At 45.3% G+C, this 27,572-nt stretch overlaps 1 protein-coding gene across 1 annotated transcript; it reads left to right on the plus strand.

Annotated features, from left to right (window-relative positions):
• The first annotated feature begins 1,399 nt into the window (after positions 1 to 1,399).
• RND3 (Rho family GTPase 3) lies at positions 1,400 to 26,525 on the plus strand. Its single transcript, XM_077320098.1, has 5 exons — positions 1,400 to 1,846; positions 2,623 to 2,710; positions 16,342 to 16,451; positions 20,254 to 20,388; positions 24,565 to 26,525. Exons 1-5 carry the CDS (start codon positions 1,697 to 1,699, stop codon positions 24,814 to 24,816), a joined length of 735 nt encoding a protein of 244 aa, XP_077176213.1. The 5' UTR covers positions 1,400 to 1,696; the 3' UTR covers positions 24,817 to 26,525.
• Positions 26,526 to 27,572: the final 1,047 nt, after the last annotated feature.

The following is a 27,572-nucleotide window of genomic DNA, read 5'->3' on the forward strand; positions in this document are numbered from 1 at the left end:
AGCAGTTCCGGTATCTGTAGCCCCTTTCCATACTTAGATAAATATAACCCTCGGCTGGTGGGTATTCTGATATGGTTAAAGTTGGACTGAGGAGAACCTGAGTTCAAACCACCACTCTGAAGCTCTCAGTCTCAACTAGTCTACCTTATCGGGCTGTTGTGAGCATCAAATGGAAGGGAGAACTAGGCAGTGAGTGGAGGACGCGTGGGATCAAAATATTTACCAATACATTCCTCTCTTGGTGTCCATTTCTCAGGCTCTGTGGCCTTCAGACACTCAGTACACAATCCTCATGGATCATTTGGAGGAGGGACCCCACAATTCAGCCCCTATCCCAGTTCTGTTCCCACAGAACCCACTTTCCCTGCCCAGTTGCCTTAGGACCGCCACTGCACGCTTTCTAGGAATAAGTCTCCAGGTTGGACCTGGGGATCCTCTGAAATTACAGGTCAGCTCCAGACTAGAGATCAGTCCCCCTGGAGAAAATGGCTGCTTTGGAGGGTGGATTCCCCCCCTTCCCACTCCTGGCTCCACCCCCAAATTCTCCAGGTATTTTCCAATCCAGAGATGGCAACCAGGAATTTCCTTCATGTAAACTGGTTCCCCTCACAGACAGGGAACATCCAAGCCGCCCATCCCCATAACGGGGTCCCACCTTCTTCCTAGCCTGTTTCCTAGAGATGCAGCGGCAGGATTCCTATGCCAGGAACAATTAAACGAGTCCCAGCGCTGCGTCTCTACGGGGGGGGGGGGGCGGGCGGTGGGAGGAAGAGGCGACCTCAGCCCGGTAAATGTCACAAAAAGCGCGGGACCCCGGCCGGTGAAGGGGGCTCGCGACCGAAGCGCCCTTCCCAAATCCACCAGCCGGCCTTTCTGCTCCGTCCCACATTGCTGTGGCTTGCATGCCGGCGGCCGTGGAGACAACCAGCCCCTCTTTCCCCCGCTCCGGCCTTCTGAGGCCTTCCGCCGGGGCGATAAGAGACAGCAAAGCCCCGACGCGCTCTGCTCGCCATAGAAACTCGAGCCTCCGGTCTGGGAACGAGGCAGGCGCTTTGCAGGCGGCCAGAGGCAGCGCGGGTCGCCTCGCGCTCTCCCAAACTCACATCCTGCACACCGAAAAGGGTCCCGGGGAGGCTTCGGGGCACCGAGGAGGAAGCCCCGTTGAAATGCACGGCGCTTCCTCCCGAGACCACGCAGACGTCCCGCCCAGCCCGGACCCCGACTTGCGACTCCCACCCGCCGCCAGCCTCCCTTCCCTCTTTATCCGCCGTCGGGGCGGCGCGCTCCATCCCGCCGGCTTCTCCCCTAGAGGGCGCGTTGCGGCCGGCCGGAGCGGCGCTTTGCAGGCTCCATAAAAGGGCAAGAGGCGGATCGCTGGCTGGCGCTCCGGGAGCAGCGGATTGGGGGACGGCGGCCCGTATAAGTAGAGGCAGGGCGGAGAGAAACAAAGCAGTCTGCCAGGGACCTCGCCGGCTGCAAGGAGCCTCCGCGGACGCCACGCGGGGCGGGGGAAAAGGAGCGGAGCTCTCGGGAGCCCGGCAAGCGCTCGCTCTTCCTTCTTTCCTTCCGTCCTTCCTCGGGAGTAGCTTTGGCGCGGCGGCTTGGACGCCTTTTTCTTGGGCTTTCTCGATCTCCGCAGGGGCCAGGGCATCGCTCGGTTTCGTCGGAGGGGAAGGACAAGACTAAGGGCACCTCAATGAAGGAAAGGAGGGCGAGCCAGAAATTAGCCAGCAAATCGATCATGGATCCTAATCAGAACGTCAAGTGCAAAATAGTCGTGGTGGGGGACACGCAGTGCGGGAAAACGGCGCTGCTGCATGTCTTCGCCAAAGACTGCTTCCCCGAGGTAAGCCTGGGGCTCGCTGGGGTTGAGGCACCTTTTTTGGGGGGGGGGGGTACGTTTTAACTTATAACGCGGTCCCTAAACTCAGTTTAAAGCGGCTTCCGGAAGAGTTTCCTAGGAGAACTCTCTCCCCCTCCCGCCGGGTTCGCACGAGACGCCCTAAAAAGCACTTTTCCTTGTGCCGTGTGGTCCACGCGTGGATGCGTTTCAGTGGGGAGGCCGAACGCGAGAGAGAGAGGGAACTTAATAGTTCGCAGGCGCCTTAAGACCGCCCGAAACGGAAGTTCCGATTCACGTTTGAAGAGTTGAAATGAACAAACCTTTTTATTTGTCTGTACATAAGGCAAGTTTTTCAAACTCCAAAGTACTCGGCTTCCCTGACGTCACAGGTTTAGATTCCAAGTCTGTGGGAAAGACCCCGAGAACACGTCTTCGTATGACATGCATACGTGTGAACGCTGTCAATACGGGGCAGAAGGCAGAAAAGACCCCGTTTTAAATGGGCTGTGTATATATCTGTAAATGGGATGTGTATATAAGAGGCATGGTGTTTCAGTTTTGAGGGATTTTTTTTTAATCACTCACAGAAATTCATTTGGTAAGGGAATTATTTAAATGGCTGGAGAGGTGAATGGAAAAACTGGGGGGGGGATAATATCTCTGCTTGCTCCCTTGGCTTTAGTTAATTCTTCACCCACCTTTCCTAAATCTACAAGATGGATACTCATGTGTGATGTGGTGGTGCATAACACTGTGTCTCTCTCTCTTTTGTTACCTAGAACTATGTCCCCACTGTGTTTGAGAATTACACGGCCAGTTTTGAAATCGACACACAAAGGATAGAACTCAGCCTCTGGGACACTTCTGGTAAGGGACTTGTGGTGCATCAGGAATGCCCGCTCTGTTTCCACGTTAATTGGGTGACTCATATCGATTTGCACATAATTATGAGCCATTGCTTAAAACCTCTATTGTTAACACCCTCTGAATGAATAGCTCATTTGCCTTCTGTGAGTTTTTGTGGACTTTTGTGAACTCCCTTTAAAAAAAAAGAAGCACAGACAACTATTTCTGCCACTGTGGGTGTCTCCGGTCTGCTACCTGCCTTCTTCTACGTCCCCTTCCCTTCTAAAGGTTCTTGTGCTAATCAACTGAACAGATGGGAGAGGCTTATTATGGCCTTTCGTGAGCCGTTCATTTTAATATTTGTCACTGCTGCTGCGAAACTCAGCATGTGTTCTCCTTTGATTATACGATGATTATACAGAAACAAGAACGATGAGTAACTAAACAAATATCTGAGTATGTTAGGCTTTTTCTTTCTTGCAGTTTTTGAGGTGTCCACCGTTAAGAGTCTAATTCCCTGTTTTTCAGAGAGCCAAAACCCATTCACAGGAAGGGCTCGGCTCGGCAGGGGTAGTCAAACTGCGGCCCTCCAGATGTCCATGGACTACAATTCCCATGAGCCCCTGCCAGCGAATGGGAATTATAGTCCATGGGCATCTGGAGGGCCACAGTTTGGACTACCCCTGGACTAGAGAGAAAAGAGTGAATTCTAGTCTGTGCCTCAGCACATGTGGGTATAATTTGGCTGTGAAACCAGCAGGGGGTGGGAAAGCTTTCAGAACATACCATGACAAGAAGGACGGAGGGTGCAACTAGAGATGGAAGAGACCTCCCTCTTTTATTGTGTTGCCCCCTGCCCAGTCTTCTCCAATACTTCCCTGTCCTGAAACCGTTTCAGTTGATTGTTTCACATCTTTCCATTGGAGCATACTTATGTTGCTTCCTCCCAAAGAGGGTTTAATGTTTTATCTCCTTTTGAAAATTGGGTGTTGGAGCAACAGCAGCCACAATAAGAAGGAAGATGTCAAAGAGGAGGACACCTTTGTAAGATACACACTTAAAAAACAACCCCCCCCCCCGCCTTTGCAGAGGACTCCTGTAACATTATGAGCCACGTTTCCCTTCATGTTGTGGCTCAAAGGCCACTAATTAGCACCATCATGAAGTTAATGATGTGAGCAAACAGAACGGGGCTCACAGTTAATGGAGGCCATGTGACAGAGCAAAACTGCATACTATTATGTATATTAATAATTGTGTATTGTATATATTATACATTCAGGAAATGGGGAGCTGTAGTGTTGATCTGGGATCTGCTGCTTAGAACAGGGCTGTTGTTGTTTTTCTTTTTGGCAGGGGCATCAGATGCCTGATAAAATAACTTCAGGGCCTACATCTGGCCTATTAGTTGTCCGTTTCTTTTCTGGTTGTACTTGGGTTTTGGGGGATATTAGAGAGGGGGGAACAGAAATGAGTTTTGTGTGCAGGGGATGAAGAAGGAGAGCTTGTCTAAAAGAATGACTTGGCTCAATAACCTAGCTGAAGAGACAGGGGACCACAGAGTGAGTGTCCTACAGTGCTATCCTAACTGGAATCACAGTCTCCTGTGCCCAGGAGTTCTTCCCAAGAGGTCTGTCTTGAGGACATAAAGAATCGAGCTTCCCACTCCTGGGCTTGATTGATGGATGTGGAGACAGGCTATCGTGGTGTTCAGGACCATAAATTTCTATGCTTATGGAGGAGAATTCACATGGTCTGTTCTCAGTGGGGCAAAGGCAGATTAAATATCTGCTGCATGAAAGAGTGCTCTTGAGAGACAGAGACAAAGGAATGTGCAGGAATGTGGTGAGAACAGCTCACCAGAGAATGTGAGGGCGATCTTCGAAGGGCTGAAAACACCACCAGGGAGTAGATCACCCACTGTGGTAGCAAGCCATCCAAGGAGAAAGAAGTAAAATATAGCTGAACAAGGTCCTCGGGGTTTTCTTTCTATTTCTTTTTTTGGGAGGGGGTGTTTTCTAAAGAGAGAATTAATTGTGCAGGTATCAGGGAGGGTTTCGGCGTGACATCAGTGAATGCTCGAGCGTGTAATCTGCTTGTGGCATAGAGGGAAGTTTAACAGCAATAAATACAGCAGAGGCAAGACTCAGCTTGCCTTGTAAATCCAGCAACACTTGTACAGCTCTTTTGAAGAAACCACAATTAAGTTCTTTCCGTCTTGGGCAGACCGCAGAACACATTGCTGTTGTTGGCATCATTGGAATGCTTGCCTCCAGATGTGGGTGACAGCTGTGTGGCCAGCCGTTCTGCTTCCTTTTCTGTTTTTTTGTTTAATCTCTGCAACAGAGGAATGTGTCCTGCCTTTTTTCTCTCAAGTAGGATAAAAGTCCTTTGGAGTTCCCCTCTTCTCTCCCCCCCTCCCATGACACTGGGAGAAGAATGACCAAGAAATAAGACAGCTCCAGGAAATGCAGTAACAGGAAAGACCTGGAATTATCATGTGGCTGTGTGGGGCTGCTGTGACACAGTTCACTAATGTAACAGGAATAACTTTTGCTTATATATTCCTACTCTTATGATGGTCAGTTCTTAGTCTGACGAAGAGTGCTTGCACTCGAAAGCTCACGCCTTGAATAAATCTTTGTTGGTCTTAAAGGTGCTACTATTGGACTCTTGATTTTATTGTGCTACTTCAGACCAACACAGCTACTCATTTGAATCTATCCTTAAAGAAAGACCTTGTCATACTATAAAGAGCCCTGAGTGAACTGTAGGCTGTGAAATATCAGGCTCTAAATATCAGGCTCCTTTGCTAATAAACAACCACAGACTAAAACAGCTCCAAACCTGAAATTAATAGGAGAGTCTCTCTCTAAAAGGCTAGGTTGTCTAAGGCGATTCTCCAAAACTTCAGCACTCCCCTTGGTAATGCAGTCCTGTGCATGAAATTGGCACAAGGAATGATGCATAGATCGCAATCCTAAATGAAACTATTAGAACTGAACTGCGGGATGTGTGATGAGTAAACATGTTGGGACTAGGCTGGAATTGGTATATATGGTGCTCTTGCATACAGGTGTTAGAAATTACTCTGAGTCTGTTCCCTATGTTTCCAACGCAATAAGACTATTTCTTCCTGTTCTTGAAATGGAATAAGGAATTGTCTCTATTCCAGGGAACTAGTGAGACGTGACCTCCCCCAGGCCTTCCAAAGATGTAATTTTTATTTGTATTTTTAAAAAAGCCCTGAAGGATATGATTCCACATTATTTGTGCATATTTGAAGCCTCTCGCTTGTTGGATGGAGCATTGTGATCTCTTCCATACTGTCCCCTCTGGTTTGACAATGACTCAGGCTCTCTACAACCACGAGTGAAGTGGCTGGACCTCCTGTTGGCACGATAGTTTCTCAGGACTGGCTCTGTTGGTTTCCTGAGTCAGGTTGTGGGCTGGTCCCTCCTGCACAACCCTTGCTCTATCATTTTGGTGTCACTAATGTAGGTCACAGGTGCAGCAAGTGAGTGGGCCATGAAGATCACTAATGGTCCCAGGCATACCGCGTTGGCACTTGTCAGGCTCTCTGCAGATAAGACCAACCCTACGAAACCAGAATGAAGATAATGAAGCTACTCTGTCTCTAACAAGGACTAGACATTCCTGTGCTTTGTTTATGGGGCAGATGTTTCAAACCACAGAAGGTGACAAATTATAGCCGTCCACGGGCTTCAGTTGAGAGATGGGGATATGGGTTTTTAAGAAGAAACAATATCGTTCTTTTTTTTTCCTATTCAGACGTGTCCACTGTGGATTGTACTATAAAAGGGGATGATGGCTCCATTAATAGCACCACTTGGGAGGTGCTACCATTTAAGATGCAGCTTATTTGTCTTTGGAAGCAGTATTCACAAGAGATGTCAGGATGCCTTTATTAGTCTCTGGCATAAAAGATTAGTCCTACTAAACAAGTACGACTTCTTTGAATCACCATGGATGGGGATACTTGAGTGACTGGCATCCTCAATTAACTGAAGTTAATTGGATTGGAAGTTTCTCCGTCTGGGGGGAGGCAAGATGACTTTTCTTCTCTGAGTAAAGAAGGCTGGCATCTCAAGTAATGTGCTGTATGTGTGACTGTAGCTGAACTGCACAGTATGACAGATAAGCCAGACTTAGTTGCTTCCTTGAAGGCTTTGCAGTCATTCCACTGCTCAATAGAACAGATAAGCACAGGGATTCCCAACCATCTGGGGGTCGTTGGGAGCTCTGAAGAGGGTCGATGTGATCTCTGAAGTGACATCCTATGTGTGGCTGTCTCCTTCGTTCCTACTCTTCTTTCCGGTGTTCATGGGGCAGAGCTGCCGTAGCAGTAGTAAAGACTCTGTCTCCAACAGTAGTAGTAGCAGTAGTAAAGAGGGAGCAAAAGGAAGACTAAGAGTGTGGGCATTTTTGTCATTTCTGGGGGCATGGCCAGTTGGCGTCACTTCCGGGGCACCTTGAAGTCTGAAAAACTATTTCAGGAGCTCCTCCTTGGACAAAAGGTTGGGAAAGGATCAATCAGTGCTACTAAAAGGGACCTTAAAAAATGTGCCACAAAGGCCTATTCGACACGGGCTGAAAAGTCCAGGACAGCGTCAGTATAGACCTGGGGCTAATTCATGTGTCTGCATGACGTTGCTGCCAGGCCACGACCCTCCCAGGCCTGGCACAGATCAGGTCCTAGAAGCCCTGCGATAAGGGAACATTGAAGAATTCGCATTCCCTTAGCCTGCTGCGGGGTCCCCATGTGGACAGTGGCCCAGAGGGGGCAAAAAATGCCATAGTTGAATTCGCAGCACTTTCCTGTGCGGTGGGGGCAGACCAAGGCATTTGTTTTTATTTGGCAGGAAGATGGATCTCACCTTCCTATGAAATAAAACCCTACATGGCCACCTCCATGCGGTGGAACCATTCTGCCACCACTATGTTTCCCGGGGTGGGGGACACATTTTAGTGGGACACCAAATGTCCCAGTGAAATATGTCCTGCATGGGGCACATTTTGGCGCTGGAGCAGTGGCCCGGCGTAGCAGAATGAACTAAAATTCTGAAGTAGCATTCCGCTCTCCTGCTAGTCCCATTTTCACAGGCTTGGTCTATACAGGCAACAGAGTGACGTGCTGAGGTAGTGGACTTGAGGTGGCAAGCCCCTAGGGCTAGGCTGCCTTGATGTGCTTATTTAGTACACAAGGAAACTCCTTATAAAGTACCACTCACCCCTCATCGGCAGCCTGACTTCCTCCTTCTGCTGCTGCCTTTGTAGCTCAACCTCTATTCCTGGAGCGAAAGCAGAAAAGCAACAAGGGATAAGTGCGCAGGAGTTCCGGCTTGTTTGTGGGCTATAAGTAGACTTGTAGGCTCCGCTGTTTCAGGCCACAGAAATCCAGCTGTTTGGTGCAACTTGTGATCCCAGCTTGGCCACCTGTGGTGTAAAGCAACAGGATGGAGAGGCCCAGGCTTCCCAGGAAGGGAATTACATCCTTAAGCCCTCTCTGTGGACATAGTTGTGCATTATAAACATGTCTCATTGAATAAAAGATCATTTAAGTTTCCTTTCCAAAGGAATGACTGCCAGATTTAGCAATGCTCATCTGTTCTCAGTATCCTCTTCCTCCCTATAGTATAATGTGCTGTCCGTGATATCTGATAATCCTATTGCAATAAGTGTTTTTTTTTTTAAGTTAATGAATTCCAGGTAGTTTTTTCTTTTGGCCGTTTAACTCTATATATCATTTAAACCATAAACACATTTATCTGTGTTTGTCTATTAAGTATTTCCAGTCAAACCTGAGGCATATATGTTTTCCTCTCCGTTATAATCCCCCTTTTAAAATCTTACTAAATCTCCGTGGTTTAGTGAACCATCTGTGGTCCAGATCATAATCTAACTAATCTTATTACACTTTACTAACCATAATATTGAGGAAGCCTGGACAGTGTTGGCTTCAGCTAAAGCAGGGGTAGTCAACCTGTGGTCCTCCAGATGTCCATGGACTACAATTCCCAGGAGTCCCTGCCAGCAAACGCTGGCAGGGGCCCATGGGAATTGTAGTCCATGGACATCTGGAGGACCACAGGTTGATTACCCCTGAGCTAAAGGGTATCAACAGGAGCCCAAGTGCTGTTATGGCATCAGCTAATTTGTAATTAAAACTAGCAGAGCTTCAAAACACATAGGTTTGACTCCTATGTATGATGCTCACTCTAGAATGGTTCTAATGTGAGGTGCTTCATCCTTGAAGGATTCCATAAACGCCCCAATATTTGGGCATTCTTTTGTCATTGGACAGCTGTTCAGGTTTCCCTCTAACAGAATCTGTTCTTGGAGGCTTCATCAACTGGGAGGGAAATGACAAGGATTTCACTCCATGTCGTATTAGAAAGGGAGCCAGTAAGTGGAACTGAGAAGCCTAATTCTCTTAACACTCATTTCTTGAAGAAAGATGTATAAAGATCTAAACCAGGGTCCCTTGCAATGGTAATTGGCTGAACTCTTGGGCTACTTGCTCCCTCTTTAAACATAGTAAACATCACCAAATTCCAGTATGTGGATCAATACAACTGGCTTTGTGCCTGTCCGAAATAGTAAATCTTAAAAAAAAAAGCAAGCCTTGTTTGAATTAATTGGATTGATGCACTTGGTTCTAATGAGAGAAATGTAGGGAACGACCTCGTAAGCAGATAGGTGGCCTGTTGATAATACGGGAGTGGGTGATGGTATTAATGAGGTAGCCTTTCACTTCTCGGTCACATCACCAGCAGATACTTGACCTAAAATATAAACAGTAGCCACAAAGTCATTGCCCTTTGTCACTACGGTAGACACAAATGGAAGCCGGGGCATTTTATACTGTTATGGTGAATAATGTATCACTCTCCCTGGTGAAGGCAAAGCCTACACTAGGGAACAATGAAGTCTTCACACTCTAGCAGGAAAACTCAAGTGGGAATGGAGTTTTGCTATCTATTACAGGAGGCGTAATAATTTGCCAGGATTCCGTGGTGTCAACAACTCTTAATTAGACCACCTGCTTATTTAGTGTATTAGGGAGGGGGAAGAATAACCGATCATGAGTTATAGCTTCAGAAGCTATCACCACCAGGACATCTGCACTACAAAGAAATATTGACTTTGAAGCAACAAAGAATTTTGGGAAGAGGCAGAAGAGCTAGTTTTTTATGCCACTTTTCTATACCCGAAGGAGTCTCAAAGTGGCTTACATCTTCTTGCCTTTCCTCTGCCCACAACAGACACCCTGTGAGGTGGGTGAGGCTCAGAGAGCCCTGATATCACTGCTCAGTCAGAACAGCTTTATCAGTGCCATGGCGAGCCCAAGGTCACCCAGCTGGCTGCATGTGGGGGAGCGCGGAATTAAACCCAGTTTGCCAGATTAGAAGTCCACACTCTAACCCAGTGGTAGTCAAACTGCGGCCCTCCAGATGTCCATGGACTACAATTCCCCTGAGCCCCCTGCCAGCAAATGCTGGCAGGGGGCTCTTGGGAATTATATAGTCCATGGACATCTGGAGGGCCGCAGTTTGACTACCCCTGCTCTAACCCCTACACCAAACTGGCTAACTTGAGAATGCTGGAAGCTTTTTGAGATTTTTTTTTGCACCTATAGGTCCAGATGGGCTTTGCTAATTTCAGGGCATTCTGGGAGACAGCACAGCTTTTATGGCCCTCTGCTTGATAATCTCAGTTTTGCCATACTTTTTCATGTTCAATACTTTTTTCTGTGGTATTGCAAACAATGCCTTTGAACGTTTAGCTGATTTTTTAAAAAATAGACAGACAGAATTAAGCTAATAAAGAATAAATCAGCCAAATTATAGTAGAAAGAAGGTGCCTTAGAAGCAGATGCTTCACCCCAACCCATGGCTGTATTGGCACTGAAAACATATTCCCCATTCTTGTGGAGGTCTGTTGGAGTTGCATACTATATCTGCCTTCAGCCTGTTCTTCTTCGGCTATTGGGCATGGTTTCAAGTTTTCTTAAACCGGCTTGGAGGGGGAAGCGATGGAACAGAGTGCTATTAAGCTGTGCTGAAAGGGGTCTGTTTAGACTTGGAGCACATTCCCAAGATTCTTCAGGCGCTGAGGATTTTGTTCTGGTAAGGAGATTGGAATGATGAAATACCCTATTGAATTCAATTCTCCTAAATTGCGGTCTTACTTTATGCAGTGATAAAGGATTCCACTATTGCTGATGAAAGAAGCCAGAAAATACATTTCTTGTAAGGCAAGCTATTACTATGTGGTCTTAAAGGATTCATATTAAAGCCTCTCATTCATTCCCTGGAGTACTCTCCCAGGGAGAATAAAAAGGGCCAAATGCTATTGTTTCAATCGTACTCGGTCTGAGAATTGCATAGAACTTGTTCTAGCTTGCAACGATCTAACTGGGAGCTTCATTATTTGGTTTGCTAAAGCAGTGGTCCCCAACCTGCGGGCCGCGGCCCGGCGCCGGGCCGCAAAGGCCATGGCGCCGGGCCGCGGCTCCCTCTCCCCGCCCCCCCCCCGCAGTAAAAAACTTCCCAGGCCGCAAGTTTGCGGCCCGGGAAGCTACTTACTGCGGGAGGGCGGGGAGAGGGAATCAGGGCCGGGCCGCGCCCGCTCGGCCCGATCCGCGGGCGCGGCCCGCAGGTGCGGCCGGGCGCGGCCCACGGGCGCGGCTCGTGGGCGCGGCCCGATCCGCGGGTGCGGCCCGCGGGTGCGGCCGGGCGCGGCTCGCGGGCGCGGCCCGAAGCATGGGCGTGGCCCGCGCGGGCGCGGTCCCTGCGGGCGCGACCCAATACCCTGCCGGTCCCCAGCCTAATAAAGGTTGGGGACCACTGTGCTAAAGGTAATGCAGATCTGATTCTATATTAGTGCGTTGTGTATATGCATGTACATATATGGTATGTACGATCTCCTGAAGAGTGGTGACTGAGCACTTAGGTATGTGTCTAAGGAATTGTTTTGTTTTCTGGGTGAGGCTCTCCACTCTACTCTTAAGCAAGTGATGCCTCTGTCCAAATTTTAATGCTCCTTAAAAGAAAAGGGCTGATCCTGCCCATACCTGCCTCTTGATGAGAAAGGAATGTGGCACCCATGCCCAGAGCTTAGTGATGGCTGTGGGTGGAAGTTGCTATGTGATTTATGCCTCCTAGATCCTCTGAAATGTGAACATAGTTCAGCTTTAACGACTAGAGAACATATGCTACTCTGCCAGTTCACTGTGAAGTTCCCTGCTGGACCCATTTGGAAGGTCCATCTAGCTCAGGATTCTATTTTCAACAGTATGAACGTTTTCTCTTTCTCTCTTTCTCTCTTTCTCTCTTTCTCTCTCAGCTTCATTCCTTATTTATACCTAGTCTCTTGAAGCCATGAGCTTTCATGAAGGTTAGATTCCTTTCCCTAAATCTCAGACTCGGTGTCTTTCAAGGTGGTTCTTGTGAAATTTAATCTATGAAACACTGACCATTGAAGACAAATAACATAGTATTAGGACAACTAACTGCTTTGAGGGGAAGGTGGCTACTGTCAATCATAGTAACAGGTTCGTAGAGGCAGGGGGAGAATCTCAGTATCCTTTGCACTACCTTTATACAAAAACAGTTTATTATTTTTAATTAAAACATTTTGAATTATTTAATTAAATTTAACACTGACATGTTCTTGCTGTGAATCGTCAAGGACACCCAAGCCATTCTAAGAACTCTTCTGATGGATACTGCCCACTGTCTCCTTCCCTTGAACTCTGTATAATAGCAACAGAATACTGCACACAATGAGCACTGGCTTGTGGAATTTCACTGTTTTGAGATAGAATAAAGGCCACTGTTGCTACTGGCTGGACAAATTTATAAAGGTCTTTGGCTAATTATTAGCCATTGTACTTGAATGGGACATCTGGGCTCAGAGCCAGAATTCCTCTGCCAGATGTTGCCTGGCTCTCCTTTGGCATCAGTTGGGCCACCGTTGGAAAGAGGAGGCAGGATTAGATGGATTGTGCTGAACAAGCATGGCGATTAGGTTCTTAGTCTCTTGATTGCCCTTGGCAAAGTAGAGTTTCCTCCAGACAGCTTCACAATGAAGACCTTTTCTCATAGGCCTCAAATGGCTGACATTAATGTGCTCAACTAGTCTAAGTTACTGACTTCTACAGACTTCCTTGCGAGGCTACCCTACCAATAGCTGCAATGCTGTCAACTCCTGGCAGAAGACCATGAAGCAGCTCTCAGCCCAATCCCCATTTGATCTCTTGGGAAGCAGGAGGTCACCATCATGCTTACCTGCTGTCAAAAATATGTGGAAGAAATACCAGCCTTATTTTCCAATGTCCACTGGGTCATAGGCACCACTCTACTTCCAACTTGCAGAACTGACATTGTATCTAAACCAGCCTTTTCCAACTTTTCTACCATTGAGAAACCCCTGAAACATTTTTCAGGCTTTGAGAAACCCCAGAAGTGACGGATTGGGTAGAATATGGTTGGGAAGCATAGCTGTGTACATGCCCATCCGGTGCCCCTCCCCTCCCCACCTCTTCCAGGCCCATCACTGGCCATTTGGAGAGGAGGAACAGGTCAATATGACCATATATGGTCATAAATGTAAAGGTATCCCCTGTGCAAGCACCGGGTCATGTCTGACCCTTGGGGTGATGCCCTCTAGCATTTTCATGGCAGACTCAATACGGGGTGGTTTGCCAGTGCCTTCCCCAGTCATTACCGTTTACCCCCCAGCAAGCTGGGTACTCATTTTACTGACCTTGGAAGGATGGAAGGCTGAGTCAACCTTGAGCCGGCTGCTGGGATTGAACTCCCAGCCTCATGGGCAGAGCTTCAGACTGCATGTCTGCTGCCTTACCACTCTGCGCCACAAGAGGCTTTTATACGTGGTCATATCACCTTATAAATGTTTAACAATTTAAAAAAATATATACGAAGTTTATTAACTCCCACCCATTCATGAAACCCTTCCGGGGCAGTCAGGAAACCCCAGGGTTTCACAAAACCCTGGTTGAGAAAGCCTGATCTAAACTCCTGTTCTGTTATCTGTTCCAGTTCAGCTCTAAGAAAACAGAATACTTGAGCAAGGAAATCATTGTTTCCTGCTGCGGGTTAAATACCCTGTTCAACTTTAAAATGGTGTGTTGCCAGATAAACTTCAAGGGTGCTTATGTACAGCAGCAGCCTTTAAAAAAACATGAAGAACACCATTTTGGAGGAATACGTTCTGCACGTGATTGGAAGCCTCAGAAGTCTTGGCGGAAAATCTCGGACTGAGCAGACTACCTTCTGTCGGCTAATGCTTCATTCCATATGTTCCTGCTTCCATCAGAACCAGCATTCCTCACATTCTTTTCTTGTGCCTCTTTGGCTGATCCGTGCTAGAGAGAAGAGCTCTTTGGCTGTTTACCTTATTACACCCTGAAACAGCAGGGTATGTTTTGTAAGGAGGCGGCTGTGTGGCTGGCTGGTTTCTAATCCTTGTAACTCACAAATTTCTGTGCAGTGCTGATCTGTTTTCAGTTTTGTGAACTTTTTGAATGACTCTGATATTCTGTAAATGTTTTTACTGCACCTTCAAACCGTAACGTGTAGCTGGTAGTAAATACATGATGAATAGCAAAGGTGCTACAATTGCATCCAATTAATTCTGGTTCGTTTTTAAAAGTCAGTTAGGTTTCCTGGTTCAGCAAGCTTTTTAGCCTCTTTGGAGCCGGTTTCCAGTTTCTTTTTTTAAGTGATCCTAGGGGGAATGGTTCATCAGAAGATGGGTCCCTGTAATGAACTATTAGATTCTAGTAGTTCATTAAACCTTAGGTACTTCAAAGGTTTTTAAATTAACAGCTGGGGCAAAGATGCTACTGATATGATAATAGGAGCAGATACATGTATGAATGTTGGTGTCAAACAGTAGACCTTAAGGGCTAGGACAGGAAATGCAGTTTGGCTCTAACCCATTTTTCCAGGCCTGTTCATCCTATTTTACAATCCCACCAAGCTAGGGTTGCCAGCTCTGGGTTGGGAAATACCTGGAGATTTTGGAGGTGGAGCCAAGAGTGGGCAGGATTCGGGGTGGGGAGGGACTGCAGTTGAGTATAACGCTATAGAGTTCACCCTCCAAAGCAGTCATTTTCTCCAGGAAAACTGATCTCGTTAGTCCAGAGAGAAGCCAAGATTCCAGGAGATCCCCAGGTCCTACCAGGGGACTGGCGTCCCTGTATCAAGCACATACTAAGACCCAATGGCTGCTAGTCAAGCTGCTCTAATTTCTTTGCTTTTTGTCTGGAAATGGGGGGAAAAAACACCAGAGACTTATTGAGCTGTGTGGGCCAACAAACACAATAACAAGGCCGACTATTGCATTTCTACCCCACCTTCCCCAGAATTCAAGTAGAGATGCATCCATTGTCATTGGGGAGGAGGTTGTTACACCATTAGTTTCATCTCTCTTATTTGCTTTCCTTATTGGTGTTTCTTTTACGGATGTTAGCAAAACTAGAGCTAAAAATAACAGGAATGGGAAAGTATTGGTGGGAAAGAGAAGCTAATGTGAAAGTAGACTCATGAATGCAGAAGTTCATTTCTTGACGAGAGATGATCATATTGGCTTTGGGGGTTTTGGGCTCTAACTGGGCAGCTTTTAAAAATCCACTGCTGTCTGTAAACTCAAGATGTGTATGCGGGGAATCCCGCGCACTCTTTCATCCAGGCTCTGACAGGCTCCAGAGCCACTTAGCTGCATTGTGGTTGCTGTGTTGTAAGTCCTTAGCCACTTAAACATTCATACCAGTTCACAGCATCAGGAACAGGGGTAATCATGATCTGAAGGACTGATTTGGAGATATGTTGAATCTATTTGTACCAGAGCATAGATGTAGTTTGGATAGGTGATCCATCTGATGGAAATTTAGATTTTTTTGTATTTTACTGGGGATTAATTGAAGAGTTTTTTTATGGCAACTGTGTTTTATTCATCTGATTTAAGCCACCCTGGGTTGACTACGTTGGGAGGGGTGAGGTATAAATTAAAATATAAATAAATAAATGGTCATATCACCTAATAAATGTTTAACAATTTTAATATATAAAAAACCAGTTAACTCTCACCTATTCAAGAAACCCTTAAAGGGTCATCAAGAAACCCCAGAGCCTGCTCTAAGTGAAAGCAGATTTTTTTTCCTCTCCTTTATTTTTTTTAAAGGAGATTTACCAAGTTGGCTTAATGTTGGGAAATTTTGGAAATCATGATCATAAAACTGCAGCCAAGCTTAACTATAATTTTATGAACCAAGGAAAAAAATTCAGATTTTGGCCTTCCAGTGAGGAATTGATGTGGGAGGCCTGGTTCACTAGAAATGGCATCTGTGAAACAGCCCATAATATACAATGCTTCACCAAATGTATCAGCTGCCACTCAACATCAGATTATTTACCGAAGTATTTGGCAGTAATGTGGAGAACGTCTGGATGGCCATGGTTAATATGTGTTGTGAACCTGCACCAAAATGGCTCCCCATCTTGACAAAAAAGAAAAAGGTGTTGCCTTTAACTGTAGATTAAAATGGTTTGGCCTAATTTTGGTGTCCAAGTAATTTTAACCAACTTCACTTATTTTAACAGGGTCACCTTACTACGATAACGTCCGCCCACTTTCCTACCCAGATTCTGATGCTGTCTTAATTTGTTTTGACGTTAGCCGTCCAGAAACACTTGACAGCGTACTGAAAAAGGTAGGTGTCTAAGAATATCTATATCTCTACATCGAGCTATGAAATGTCACTGCTTCCATCTGTGCATATATTTGTGTATAATCTCAGAACAAGAAACCCGTACAGCAATAGTGTGGTTATAACAATAGGAAGATTCAAACAAAATGAGTGAACTTGGAATAATTATTAGTAGGAGGGTTTTTGTCCCTTCAACTCAGGATGGCCCAAGCTAGCCTGATCTTGGAAACTAAGGAAGGTTGGCCCTGGTTTCATTGAGAGACCACCAACAGCGTTCAAGTTTGCTGTGCAGAAGACGACAATGGCAAGCCACCTCTGAGCATCTCTTAGCTTGGAAACTATATAGGGTTACTAAGTTGGCTGTGACTTGACAGCACTTTACACCACCATACTCTGGTCTCCTGGCCTAGGACAGCACAGGCTTTAAGCAAGGGTTTTCTTTTGTACCCCTTCACTAAGGTTGGTAGTTTAATTTCTGTGTGTGTGCCTGCTGCACTGGCTACTGGACAGATATGCTTTGCACGTTCATTCTTTAGCAACTTTTATTAAAATAACCCCAAAAGCAAGCCAAGGGGGGGAAAGTATTTATGCTGGCTTTCCCCATAACAAATATGGACTCAAAAGTGTTTGGTTGTGTTTTGGAGAGCAACTCATCCAAAGCCATCAGCACTGAACTAAGGGGGACCAGCAGTCTGAAAGGTATAAGACAGTTTCTTATGTGATCCCATGATAGTTCCAAGAAAATCTGGCTGTTAGTATTGATTAAGTCTACAAAATTGCTAACTTCATTTTGTTTCAAGTTGGAGCAAGGGTCTCTGACTACTGACATCTAACCAGTCATAATTCTTTAAAATAGACTCAATCAAGAGCTGTGTGTTTCCACAGCATATAGCATCTGCTAGATGCTACTGCAAAGCTTGGGGCCCCAAATTCTAAGGATAGTCTGAAGTGTCAAGCAGGAGGCCTAATGTGCCAGATGATGAACTGGTTTTTCTACATTTTTATGTCTGTATTTTTATCTTCATTTTTGAAAATGTATGTTCTCAACTAGGGTTTTGTGTGAAACCTTGGGGTTTCTTGACAGCCCTGGAAGGGTTTCCTGAATGGGTGGGAATCAATTTTTTAAAAATTTGATGAACATTTATCAGGTGATATGGTCAAATGTGGCTGTTTTGACCTGCTCCCCTCCCAAAATGGCCAATTATGGGCCTGGAGGTGGTGGAGAGGGGAGGGGCCCCAGGTGGGCATGTACACAACTATACTTCCCAGCCATATTCTGCACAATCGTGCAACTTCTGGAGTTTCTTGAAGCCTGAAGAATTTTTCACGGGTTTCTCAACAGTAAAAAAGTTGAGAAAGACTGGACTAAAATCTGGGAAACCCAGGTTGAAATCCATCCTCTGCCATGGAAGCTCAGCTGGTTAACTTTGGACCAATCACACACACTCATCCTAACCTACCTCACAGAGTTTTTCTGAGGATAAAATGGAAGAGAGGAGAACAATGTAAGCTGCTTTGCCCCCCCCCCTCCCCGCCTCAAGGAAAACGATGGGATATAAATGAAGTAAAAAAATTCAGTCAAGCTCCCAACCACAGTATTAGGAGTGATCTATTGATCAGAGCCTCTCTGCGTACAAAACATATCCCAACCAGAGTGCATTTTTGTACTGCTTAAGGGGAGACAGGAGAAGTGATGGAGTTGGTATGTAGACTATGCCGGGAATGTCAGTCTTGAGAGTTCCCATAGCATAAAGAATCTCTAGATGCTACAGCAAAGCTTGGGGCCCTAAATTCTAAGGATCGTCTGAAGTTTCAAGCATGAGGCCTGGTGACTATTGACAACAATGCTTCCCATAGTTCCTGGTGATTCTGAATATTAGCTGAACTTGGCCACTTGAGACTTGATTGCTTCTCTCTTGCTTCAAGCAAATTTTGGAGGAAAGGATGGTGAGGAGGGCTTCAAAGAACATGGATTTCTTTCATATCATCACAGCTCCAGTGTGAGTCATGGTTCAAACAAGATACAGGGAAGCAGGGGAAAGAAATCCAGAGTCTAGGTGCCTTGAATTTCCAGTTTAGCCATCATTGTTCAGTGTTTTTCCACATCAAGAAAACCTCTTTGGGTCTCCCAGTGCTCCATTTTCCACCTTGACTTCATTGATATGTTCAGGTCCTATATAAATATTGGACAAATCGCCATCTTGGCCTTGGCTTTTACCTACTGAGCATGTGTTTTCGTTGAATGCAATTAACAATTCATTGTACTGTTTAATTACTACATTGATGAAGGCCTCCAGATCTAGGGCACACTTCTGATGATACCTCTAATTGCCTTATCTTTATATCTTGTCCTTTACAACATGGAGAGATAAAGTTGTATGAGATCACAACATAGGCATGGATTGCAACCTGCCAGTTGAATGCAGTCCAATGAATTTTATATAGAACACTGAACTGTATACACCTTAATTTTATCGTCATTTTGCTGGACCACATCCAGCGTTTTCCCTATTACATGCTAGAATAGCTGGTGACTTGATATGTGGTGGTTTCTCTAAGCAAACGCCTCCACCACCAGAGATAATGTACACTTGGCATTTGTGTTTAAGCTTTAACCTTTGCATTTTTAATGCAAGTTATTTTCACACTGTTCAGACTAGACTGTGGATGTGAGATGGAGCTGAAGACTATAATTTTATCTAAATATACAGTTGTTTGCAGAAGACCTGCTTGTCACTTGACATCTGAGAAGCTGTTTAAACTTGCTTCCAACAAACACCCGTGATTATACTTGCTCATTCATTTGGATCAGTGAGTCATGAGGAGCAGAGTAACATATGTGGAGGCAGTCGGCCTGTCTGGAAGAGAGGTTCCATTTCATGTCATGGCTCCCTCCCCCACCCCCACCCCATACCAGGGAATAGGAAGGGCTTGATATGATAAGTAGTGGCAACAAAGAAACAACCCCAACTCTTATTCCCAGTGCCACAATACAAAGGCTTCCTCTGCCTCAAAGAAGATCCTCAGGAGCACAACTTGCTAGTTGGAAGCTCCTTTAAGTTCAGGCCTCCAACTTCCCTAGAAGTGAAAGAACTGCTTAATATGTGCCTGTGCATGCTTATGTTTAGATGCCTACAAGGGGATTGTTGTGTATCAAGGGGGGACTTCAGTCAGGTAAAGCTTCCAAGAAGCTCAGAGGCTGATAAGGGCAGGTGTACAGAAGTTCATATTCTTTTCCCTCACCTTAGGAGAAGACATTCAGTTTAACTCACAGCTGAGGGCACCACTCAGCAAAAGCAAACTCTGGAAATACTCAATATGTCCCCCAAACATTCATAAATTGAATGTGAATAGACTAGTGTAGGGATTCCCAACCAGAGGTCTGCGGACCCCTGAGGGGGGGGCCACAAGCTAGGGAACTGGCCACTTCCATTGCTCCCCTTTGCCTTTCCCAAACATGAATGATTTCTCTTGTGGTTTCTGCTCCTGGGAGGTGGGGTGAAGCTTGCCCACCTACTCCTGCCTTAAACTGCCTCCTCTCCCCCCCCCCCTTCTCTTCGATCCTGCTTGTTAACATGTGTGGTGATGTCACTTCTGGGGGTGTGGTAGGGAGGCGAGGCCAGCTGACATCACTTCCAGGATTCATTGAAGCCTGACAAATTATTTCAGGGGCTTCTCTGTTAAGCACATACCATACATTTCACCCAGCACGTTTCTTCAAACAATACAACTGTTATTTATAATGTAGATGCTCATCTCTGTGGTCTTATGGCACCAATATACTAACCAAGTCACATTCTTACAGTGGAAGGGTGAAATCCAGGAGTTCTGTCCGAATACCAAAATGCTTCTTGTTGGCTGCAAGTCTGACCTGCGTACAGATGTTAGTACGTTAGTAGAGCTGTCCAATCACAGGCAAACACCAGTGTCATATGATCAGGTAAGTCCTATACGATGTACCTTAATGAATAATATAGCTACACTGTATTGTTGATTTTACTCTGATCACCAGGATTCATAGGGTTGGATCCCACTGGCTTTATCTCTCCCAATGGTGCTCATTATAGCCTCCATACCCATGTCTGTTGACTGTGATGGTCTTGTTTTCCTCCCTGAGCCTTTGTGGTAGTCCACGGGGACTTTTACCTCCTCTCTTCATCAGTGCAAAAACTTGTTGGGTCCCACCCATTCATTCTATTCAGTCTTGACTCGACCTTTTAGGCTGGCGAAGTGACTTCCAACTTAGGCTAATTAGTCATGGCAGGAAAACTGGGTACTGGCTGGATGTGTAGTTCAGGTGTCTATTCTTACTATGATACAGACTATAGTCTTTGAGAGAAGAGTCCTATAAACCAGGGGTAGTCAACCTGTGGTCCTCCAGATGTTCGAGGACTACAATTCCCATGAGCCCCTGCCAGCAACCGCTGTCAGGGGCTCATGGGAATTGTAGTCCATGAACATCTGGAGGACCACAGGTTGTCTACCCCTGCTATAAACAGAGCCTCTCATATGATACATTCATGTGGATTGCCTGACAGTGAAAAAGGGCACCCAAGTTTGTTCTTCACAGTGGGAGGCCAGAATTCTCCAGATGGAGGAAGCACTGCATTTGATAACCCCAACCGATTCTGTAACTCTTATTCCATCCACATCTGCCAGTTTTATACTTAATTTCTTCACCTTTTGTCCAAGCTCTGTAACAAAACTGGGCAAAGATCCATCTGGTTTAACAATGTTCTTCCTGCAAAAAGAGAGAAGACTGACTTCTTTTCTTTTCTTTTTTGGGTCCTTTGTTATGCTAAGCAATAATTGCTGTGCCCCAAACTGGGAAGTGGAAATACACGTGAAACTAATTTCAGTTGCTCTTCTCTCCATGGGATTGCAACATTAACCCTTTATGGGATTTATTTTTAATTAATTATAAATCGCCTCCTCCTAAGGCCACTACACAGAAGAAAGGCTCCATTTGAAAACAGGAAGGCCTGCTTCCAAGCATGACAGTCTCACCGTCTTGACTTTCCTTGTGATTCAGGTCCTCAGCACACACATGCAGTTTCATGACATTAACCTCCTCGCCTAACACAGGGATAAGACATCTGCCTATTGTGGGTGAGCCTGGTATAGTGGCTAAGAGCAGCACAATCTGGATAACCCCATCTGAGTTCCCTCTTCTCCTCCACGTGCAGCCAGCGGGGTGACCTTGGGCCAGTCTCGGAGCTCTCACAGCATCGCCTACCTCACAGGTTGTCTGTGGTGGGGAGAGGAAGGGGAGGCAATTGTAAGCTGCTTTGAGACTCCTTTGGGAAGTAAAAACCAGGGTAAAAGAAACCAGCTCTTCTATTGGAACTTGACAAGGAATTCTGTCTCTAAAAAGAGGTTGCTGAGTAAAGTACAATTGCTCCTTATTATTCCAGGAGCAAGCCTAGACAAAGTGGTGACCTTTATTTCTAATACAAATAGTTATCTTCCTTGAATTGCTGATATGCATAACATTGTGAGCTCCCTCCAGACTCCAACGGTTCCTCTGTGCATCTGCACTGTTAGCTGAGCCATGGATTTCCAACACCAGTGGGACTGCAGATGGTAAACACCATGGAGCCTTTCTCAGTTTGAGCAGGAGTCCTAAAATTTAGGAGATGGAGCTGCTTCTCCTTTGTCCTTGATGGGCCTTATGACTACAGCTAATGTTCTCAAGGGGCTCCATTTTGTGAACTGAAACAAAGCCCCCCACATAATTTCACAGGATTGGGGATAAAATGGAGTAGAAAGAGCAATGTAAGCTGCTTTGTGCCCCCTTTGGGGGAAAAGAAGAATAAAAATAAATCATATTAATGAAAATTTATTTAGGGAGGTTTTTTTAAGTGCAAAACTAGCGCCAAAGTCCTTGTCTCAATAGTAGTGACCCAACTCAGAATTCCATCTCTGTTCCTCCGAACACCAAGTAGCCTGCAGTTTCTGGGTGTTGTCCCAATTTTTCTGATTCAATAGGATGCTGTACCATGCTGAAGCACTTGGGGCATTTTGTTATGTTTGTGACAACTTGGAATATAGAGAATCCTCTAAGTTTGAGGCAGGCACTGTGGGCATCTCTTAGCTTTACCTTTGAAAGCCCATTGGTTGTCGTTAAGCAGCAGTAAGTGGTTTAGTAGAAATAATTAGGAATTTGGACTTTCAAATGGTAGTTGAGGCTAATCCTGATGATGAGAGAATTAAAAGTTTGGCTTAGAAATAACATACACCGTACAGCTGAAACTAAACCTGTTCCACTGTAAATCTCAGAGTTTACCCAAGCTACCATCTGAATAGGATTTATTTTTCTTCACTGCCTGTTCCATTGTACCAGAGCTGTCTGATGCCCCAGAGCTTGCAGAGACTTACTTGCATCTCACAAGCTGCTGGCTTTGCAGTAGCTCCAGTAAGGAGTTTTAGGAAACATTTTAAAGGGACAGGGTGGTTTCCCTTGAGAAATATGGCTGGATTTCTCTTTCAAAGCTGTTTGTGTTGACATGCGTTTGTTTCTCAGATGATTAAGCTGAAGGTCACCACTGGATAAACTTGAAGCTATTTCATGAGAATTTCAGCCAATTTCAGGGGAAACAACCCAAAATGATGTCTACTTTAGTTGTTGTACAGACATTGGCTAGTGCCATAATGAAAGCCATATGCAGCACTTGACAAGTGAGGTAAATTTCTCCAGCTGTGTTGGATCACACCTAAACAATAACTCCCCCCCCCCCCCCTCATAGACTAAAAGACGGCCATGTGGCACGTAGGACCAAAGGCCACTGCCCTGGGATTGTATAAATGGGCTTCAGCAGATCTTTATCCCTTCCTAGCTTTCCCTGTTGGAGCTGCACATTATTGGCTTTACTAATAGGGCACATTATTGGCTTTACTACATGGACATCACTGCAAAAGTGTTGATGACTACGGTATGATCTGCCAGTTCTTGAGAGCATTGATCCGAACTTGCATGCTTTCAACCTATACAGCAGCATAGTGTAAACACAGATGTGATTCTCCTTCCTGAATGCCCTTGCTCCAGTCCAGAAATGCCCATTAAGAAGAGTTGGTTCTTATATGCCGCTTTTCTCGACCCAAGGAGTCTCAAAGCGGCTTGCAGCTGCTTTCCCTTTCCTCTCCCCACAACAGACACCCTGTGGGGTGGGTGAGGCTGAGAGAGCTCTGATATCACTGCTCGGTCAGAACAGCTTTATTAGTGCTGTGGCGAACCCAAGGTCACCCAGCTGGCTATATGTGGGGGAGCACAGAATCGAACCCAGCTCGCCAGATTAGAAGTAAGAACTCTTAACCACTACACCAAGCTGGCTTTTAAAAGGGAAGGTTTTAGTTACAGCTATTTTTGAACTCCTCCGTTCCTCCTTTGTATTAAGCATATTTATCTTTAAGAGATCAGTGATCCAATTTGATGTCAAAAGCCCGGCTATGGTGGGAACAATAAGAAGAATTGGCTAACAAACATATTTTCCTTCCTCTCCCCACACCAGGCACCTTATGAGGTAGTTGGGACTGAGAGCTCAGATAGAACTGCTCTGTCCAAAAGAACTGTGACTACCCAAAGTCACCCAGTGAGAATCACACAATGGAGATGATAAGGGAGAAACAATTTAACTTTTTATATTGCTTTCCCCTCATTAGTCAGCATGCATATATACAAGCTATATACAAGCTGCAATTAAGACAATTGTATGATTTGATTTGTATGACTTCTCTTTAACCCTGTGGGAGCTTCCATCTTTCTGCAGTGCCTGTAAAACAGAGCCCTTTCGCCAGGTTGTTGGTTGAGGCTGGGCAGCAAGGGAAATCAGGGCTCCCCCTATGGGATCGGAGTAGCAGTAGTGAACGCCAGCAGCGCCCTCTTTCTCCCGCCCCTCCAGTACGGTTTCTTCAGAGTGCGTTGTACTTAGATACTGCTTTTTCTTGCCATATCTTTGTTTTGTGTTTTAGTGTGTATGGGGATTTTTATTGTGGTTTTTAACATTGTAACTTGCCTCATTCCTTCAGGGAGCGGTGAGTAATAAATTTAATAAATAAATACATAAATAATAATAACAATAACAATCATCTTCTGTGTACCTCTCTCCCCATCCCACAGGGTGCCAACATGGCCAAGCAGATTGGAGCAGCCACTTACATTGAATGCTCCGCCTTGCAGTCCGAAAACAGTGTGAGAGACATTTTTCATGTTGCCACCTTGGCGTGCGTGAACAAAACAAATAAAAACGTTAAGCGGAACAAGTCACAGAGGGCGACAAAACGAATTTCGCACATGCCTGGGAGGCCAGAACTCTCTACAGTCACTACAGATCTGCGAAAGGACAAAGCTAAGAGCTGTACAGTGATGTGAAGGGGCCTCTTGATGTAATGGAGATGCAAAGGACACTGTCATTGGGAGAGATGGCAAAGACTTGGCGTAAAGCACCCAGTGGAAACAGTCTGTTGTTCGGGCACGAATCCGTGGTTCAAGGTCGTGGTTCAGTTTTTGTATGCAAGAGACTATGCTTGGGAGTGGTATTTGGAGTATGCCTTGGAAAGAGATGGAGGCTGGAGAGACGTCAGTGTTGCTTGGTTGAAATACCAAATCCAAAGGAAACTATTTGAGTGTGCAAAAGCAAGGAAAAGAACGGCAACACCTGAAGGAAACCTGGCATATGCTCAATTTTTAGATCAGTTTTGAATACCTACTTTTGATTTTGACTACACGTTAATATGTTGCTTTCAAAAAAAAAAATTAAAAATATTCCTACTCTTTCTTCACTGTGGAGCTTACCCATGACATAGTTTGGTTTCCCCCCCAAATGTAGTTGCTTATTTCTTTCTAGTTCATCCTTTAAAAAAAGAAAAAAAGTAGGAAATGTATTTTGGGTCATCAAGAGGAAACCCCAGCTTTAAAAGACACATTTCGCCAATGAGCAGAGAAAGAAAGGCAGTTATGGAAATAATCTTTAGAAGGCAAAGGGATGAAAAATATCAATTACCTCTTCTCAAAATACAGAATTCTCCCATTCAGTGAAGTGACGAATGCAAGATTTTTGGCCATGGTTTCAAAGCTACATTTGGATGCCTTTAATAAGGACATTTTTAATACTACATGGATGCCATGGGTTGATTTGCAAAGCCTAATGAATGGTGCTAAGAGTTAGTTATGAAAGGTCCTTAATTAGAAAGGAGTTGTAGTCTTCTTGCCCTTGTAATTGGTTCCTTTTGTAAGAAGGAGGCAAACCTCAGCTCTGTGTAAGGGAGTAAGTGCTGTTCTGCGAATATGACTTTTCTATCATTCTGGGGTGAGAATGGGGGGGGGGTGTCGATTTGTTTTGAAGCGAGCACATGAGCCAATGTACCCAATTACCTCCCATTTATGATGCTTTTTGAAAACAGCTGCAATATGAATGACCATCTCTTATTACACCTTTTCTGTTTACATGTAATGAGCACTCTGGAAAATCTGGGAAGGAGAGGGGGGGGGCAGAAGAATGAGCAGGAGCCTTGGAGAGGCCCCAAGTGGAAACTGGATATTGCTTTAATCCGGAAGGTCTAATGCAGGAATATTCAGTTGATCATTAAACATTTCTTGTGTGACCCAGATTCTGTCAAATTCCTTTTCACTGACTGATGACTATTGTTACATCCACTAAGCCAATCCTAGAAAATAGTTTGCAGATGTTATGCTGTAGAGGACACGGTAGATGATGCTGAGGGCAGCTCTCTACAGCTTGTTGAAATGGCAAGCATTTTCCTCTTCTTCTTTTTTGCCAAAGCTTCAGTTTTGTTTTTGTTTTTAAGTGTGATTTCCACCATTTCCAGGTAACGTTGCCACCATAGTCTGCTTTTGACTGATGCAATGGTATGCTTAAGGCAGTATTAAAAAGCAAAACAAAACAGGCAAGCGCTTTCTGTATTTAAATATTGTAAAAAGGAAAACAAAAGTTTACTGTTTCAACAGAAAACAGCAATCACTTTTGAACAAATGTCGGTCACTTTGTATGTTTGGGTATTGTTTCTGCAGTATTTATTTTTTTTTTCCTTTTAAATAAAAAAGTTTAGTCGTTGGGTAAATCTCTGTTTCTGTGTTATTGTGCAGCGTCTATTGGTCTGAGTTGGTGACTTACAGTGCATGTTGACTTAGGGTCATGTCTCTCAGGAGTCAGTTCTGGAGGTGACTGTTGCATGGATCACCATGGCCAGGGGCTCTAAAGGTGGACAGGGCGCTAGTAACCTCTCCTGGCATAGATGATAAAACACCTGGCAAGCTACCCTCATGACCTGCGCCTCCGTGGAAAGCGAGACATCCAGGACCACCCTCAAATTTCTGGCCAGAGGCGCGATGTTAAGTTGCATCCAGGCCAGGATGGGTAAATGCGCCCTCTTCCTTCCTGGCCATAGGACCTCCATCTTGGAGGGGTTGAGTTTCAGGCAAGACTGCTCGAGCCAGCCAGCTACAGCTTCCAAACATCTGGCAAATGGTTCCGGGGGTGAGTCCAGGTGGCTGTCCGTGAGGATACAGCTGAGTATCATATTGATGGTAGGCCAGTCTAAAACGCCAGACCAGCTTTGCAAGAGGGCGTATAAAGATGTTGGAGTGTACAGGAGAGCATCACCCCCTGTGGGACTCCCCACAGGGAGTCAAAGGGTGTGGCAGCTCATCCCCTGCTGCCACCCTCCGTATCCGGTTCTGCAGGAAGGAGAGCAGCCATTGAAGGGCTGTCCACTAGGATTACAGCTCCCATCCAAGATATTGAACTTTTCAGATATGGCTGACACATGGCTACTTTTTAAATCACAAATCTAGTTTTTGCTAGCTAAAAAATAACCTTCATTTTAAAGGACAGTTTGTTTCACTTCCAGAGAAGCTGACTTGTCTAGTGTGTCATGCAGGATAGAAAAGATTGTTTTTCCCCCTCCGGACTTGAATATCAGCTTCTGGTGTGTGTTTATTAATTTTCACACAGCAGCCCAGCCTTGAACTCCTCTTTATGGTTTTGTAGTGTCCTGACCATTTTATGTAGCAGTGTGTGACCAGCTTCCTTTATTTGATTAAAATTGAATTTCAAGAAGTTACTGATTACTGTAGGAGGATGGAAAAACAATTCCACAAGGGAAGGG

This window comes from Paroedura picta, chromosome 2, assembly GCF_049243985.1.
Source record: "Paroedura picta isolate Pp20150507F chromosome 2, Ppicta_v3.0, whole genome shotgun sequence".
Taxonomy (NCBI): domain Eukaryota; kingdom Metazoa; phylum Chordata; class Lepidosauria; order Squamata; family Gekkonidae; genus Paroedura; species Paroedura picta.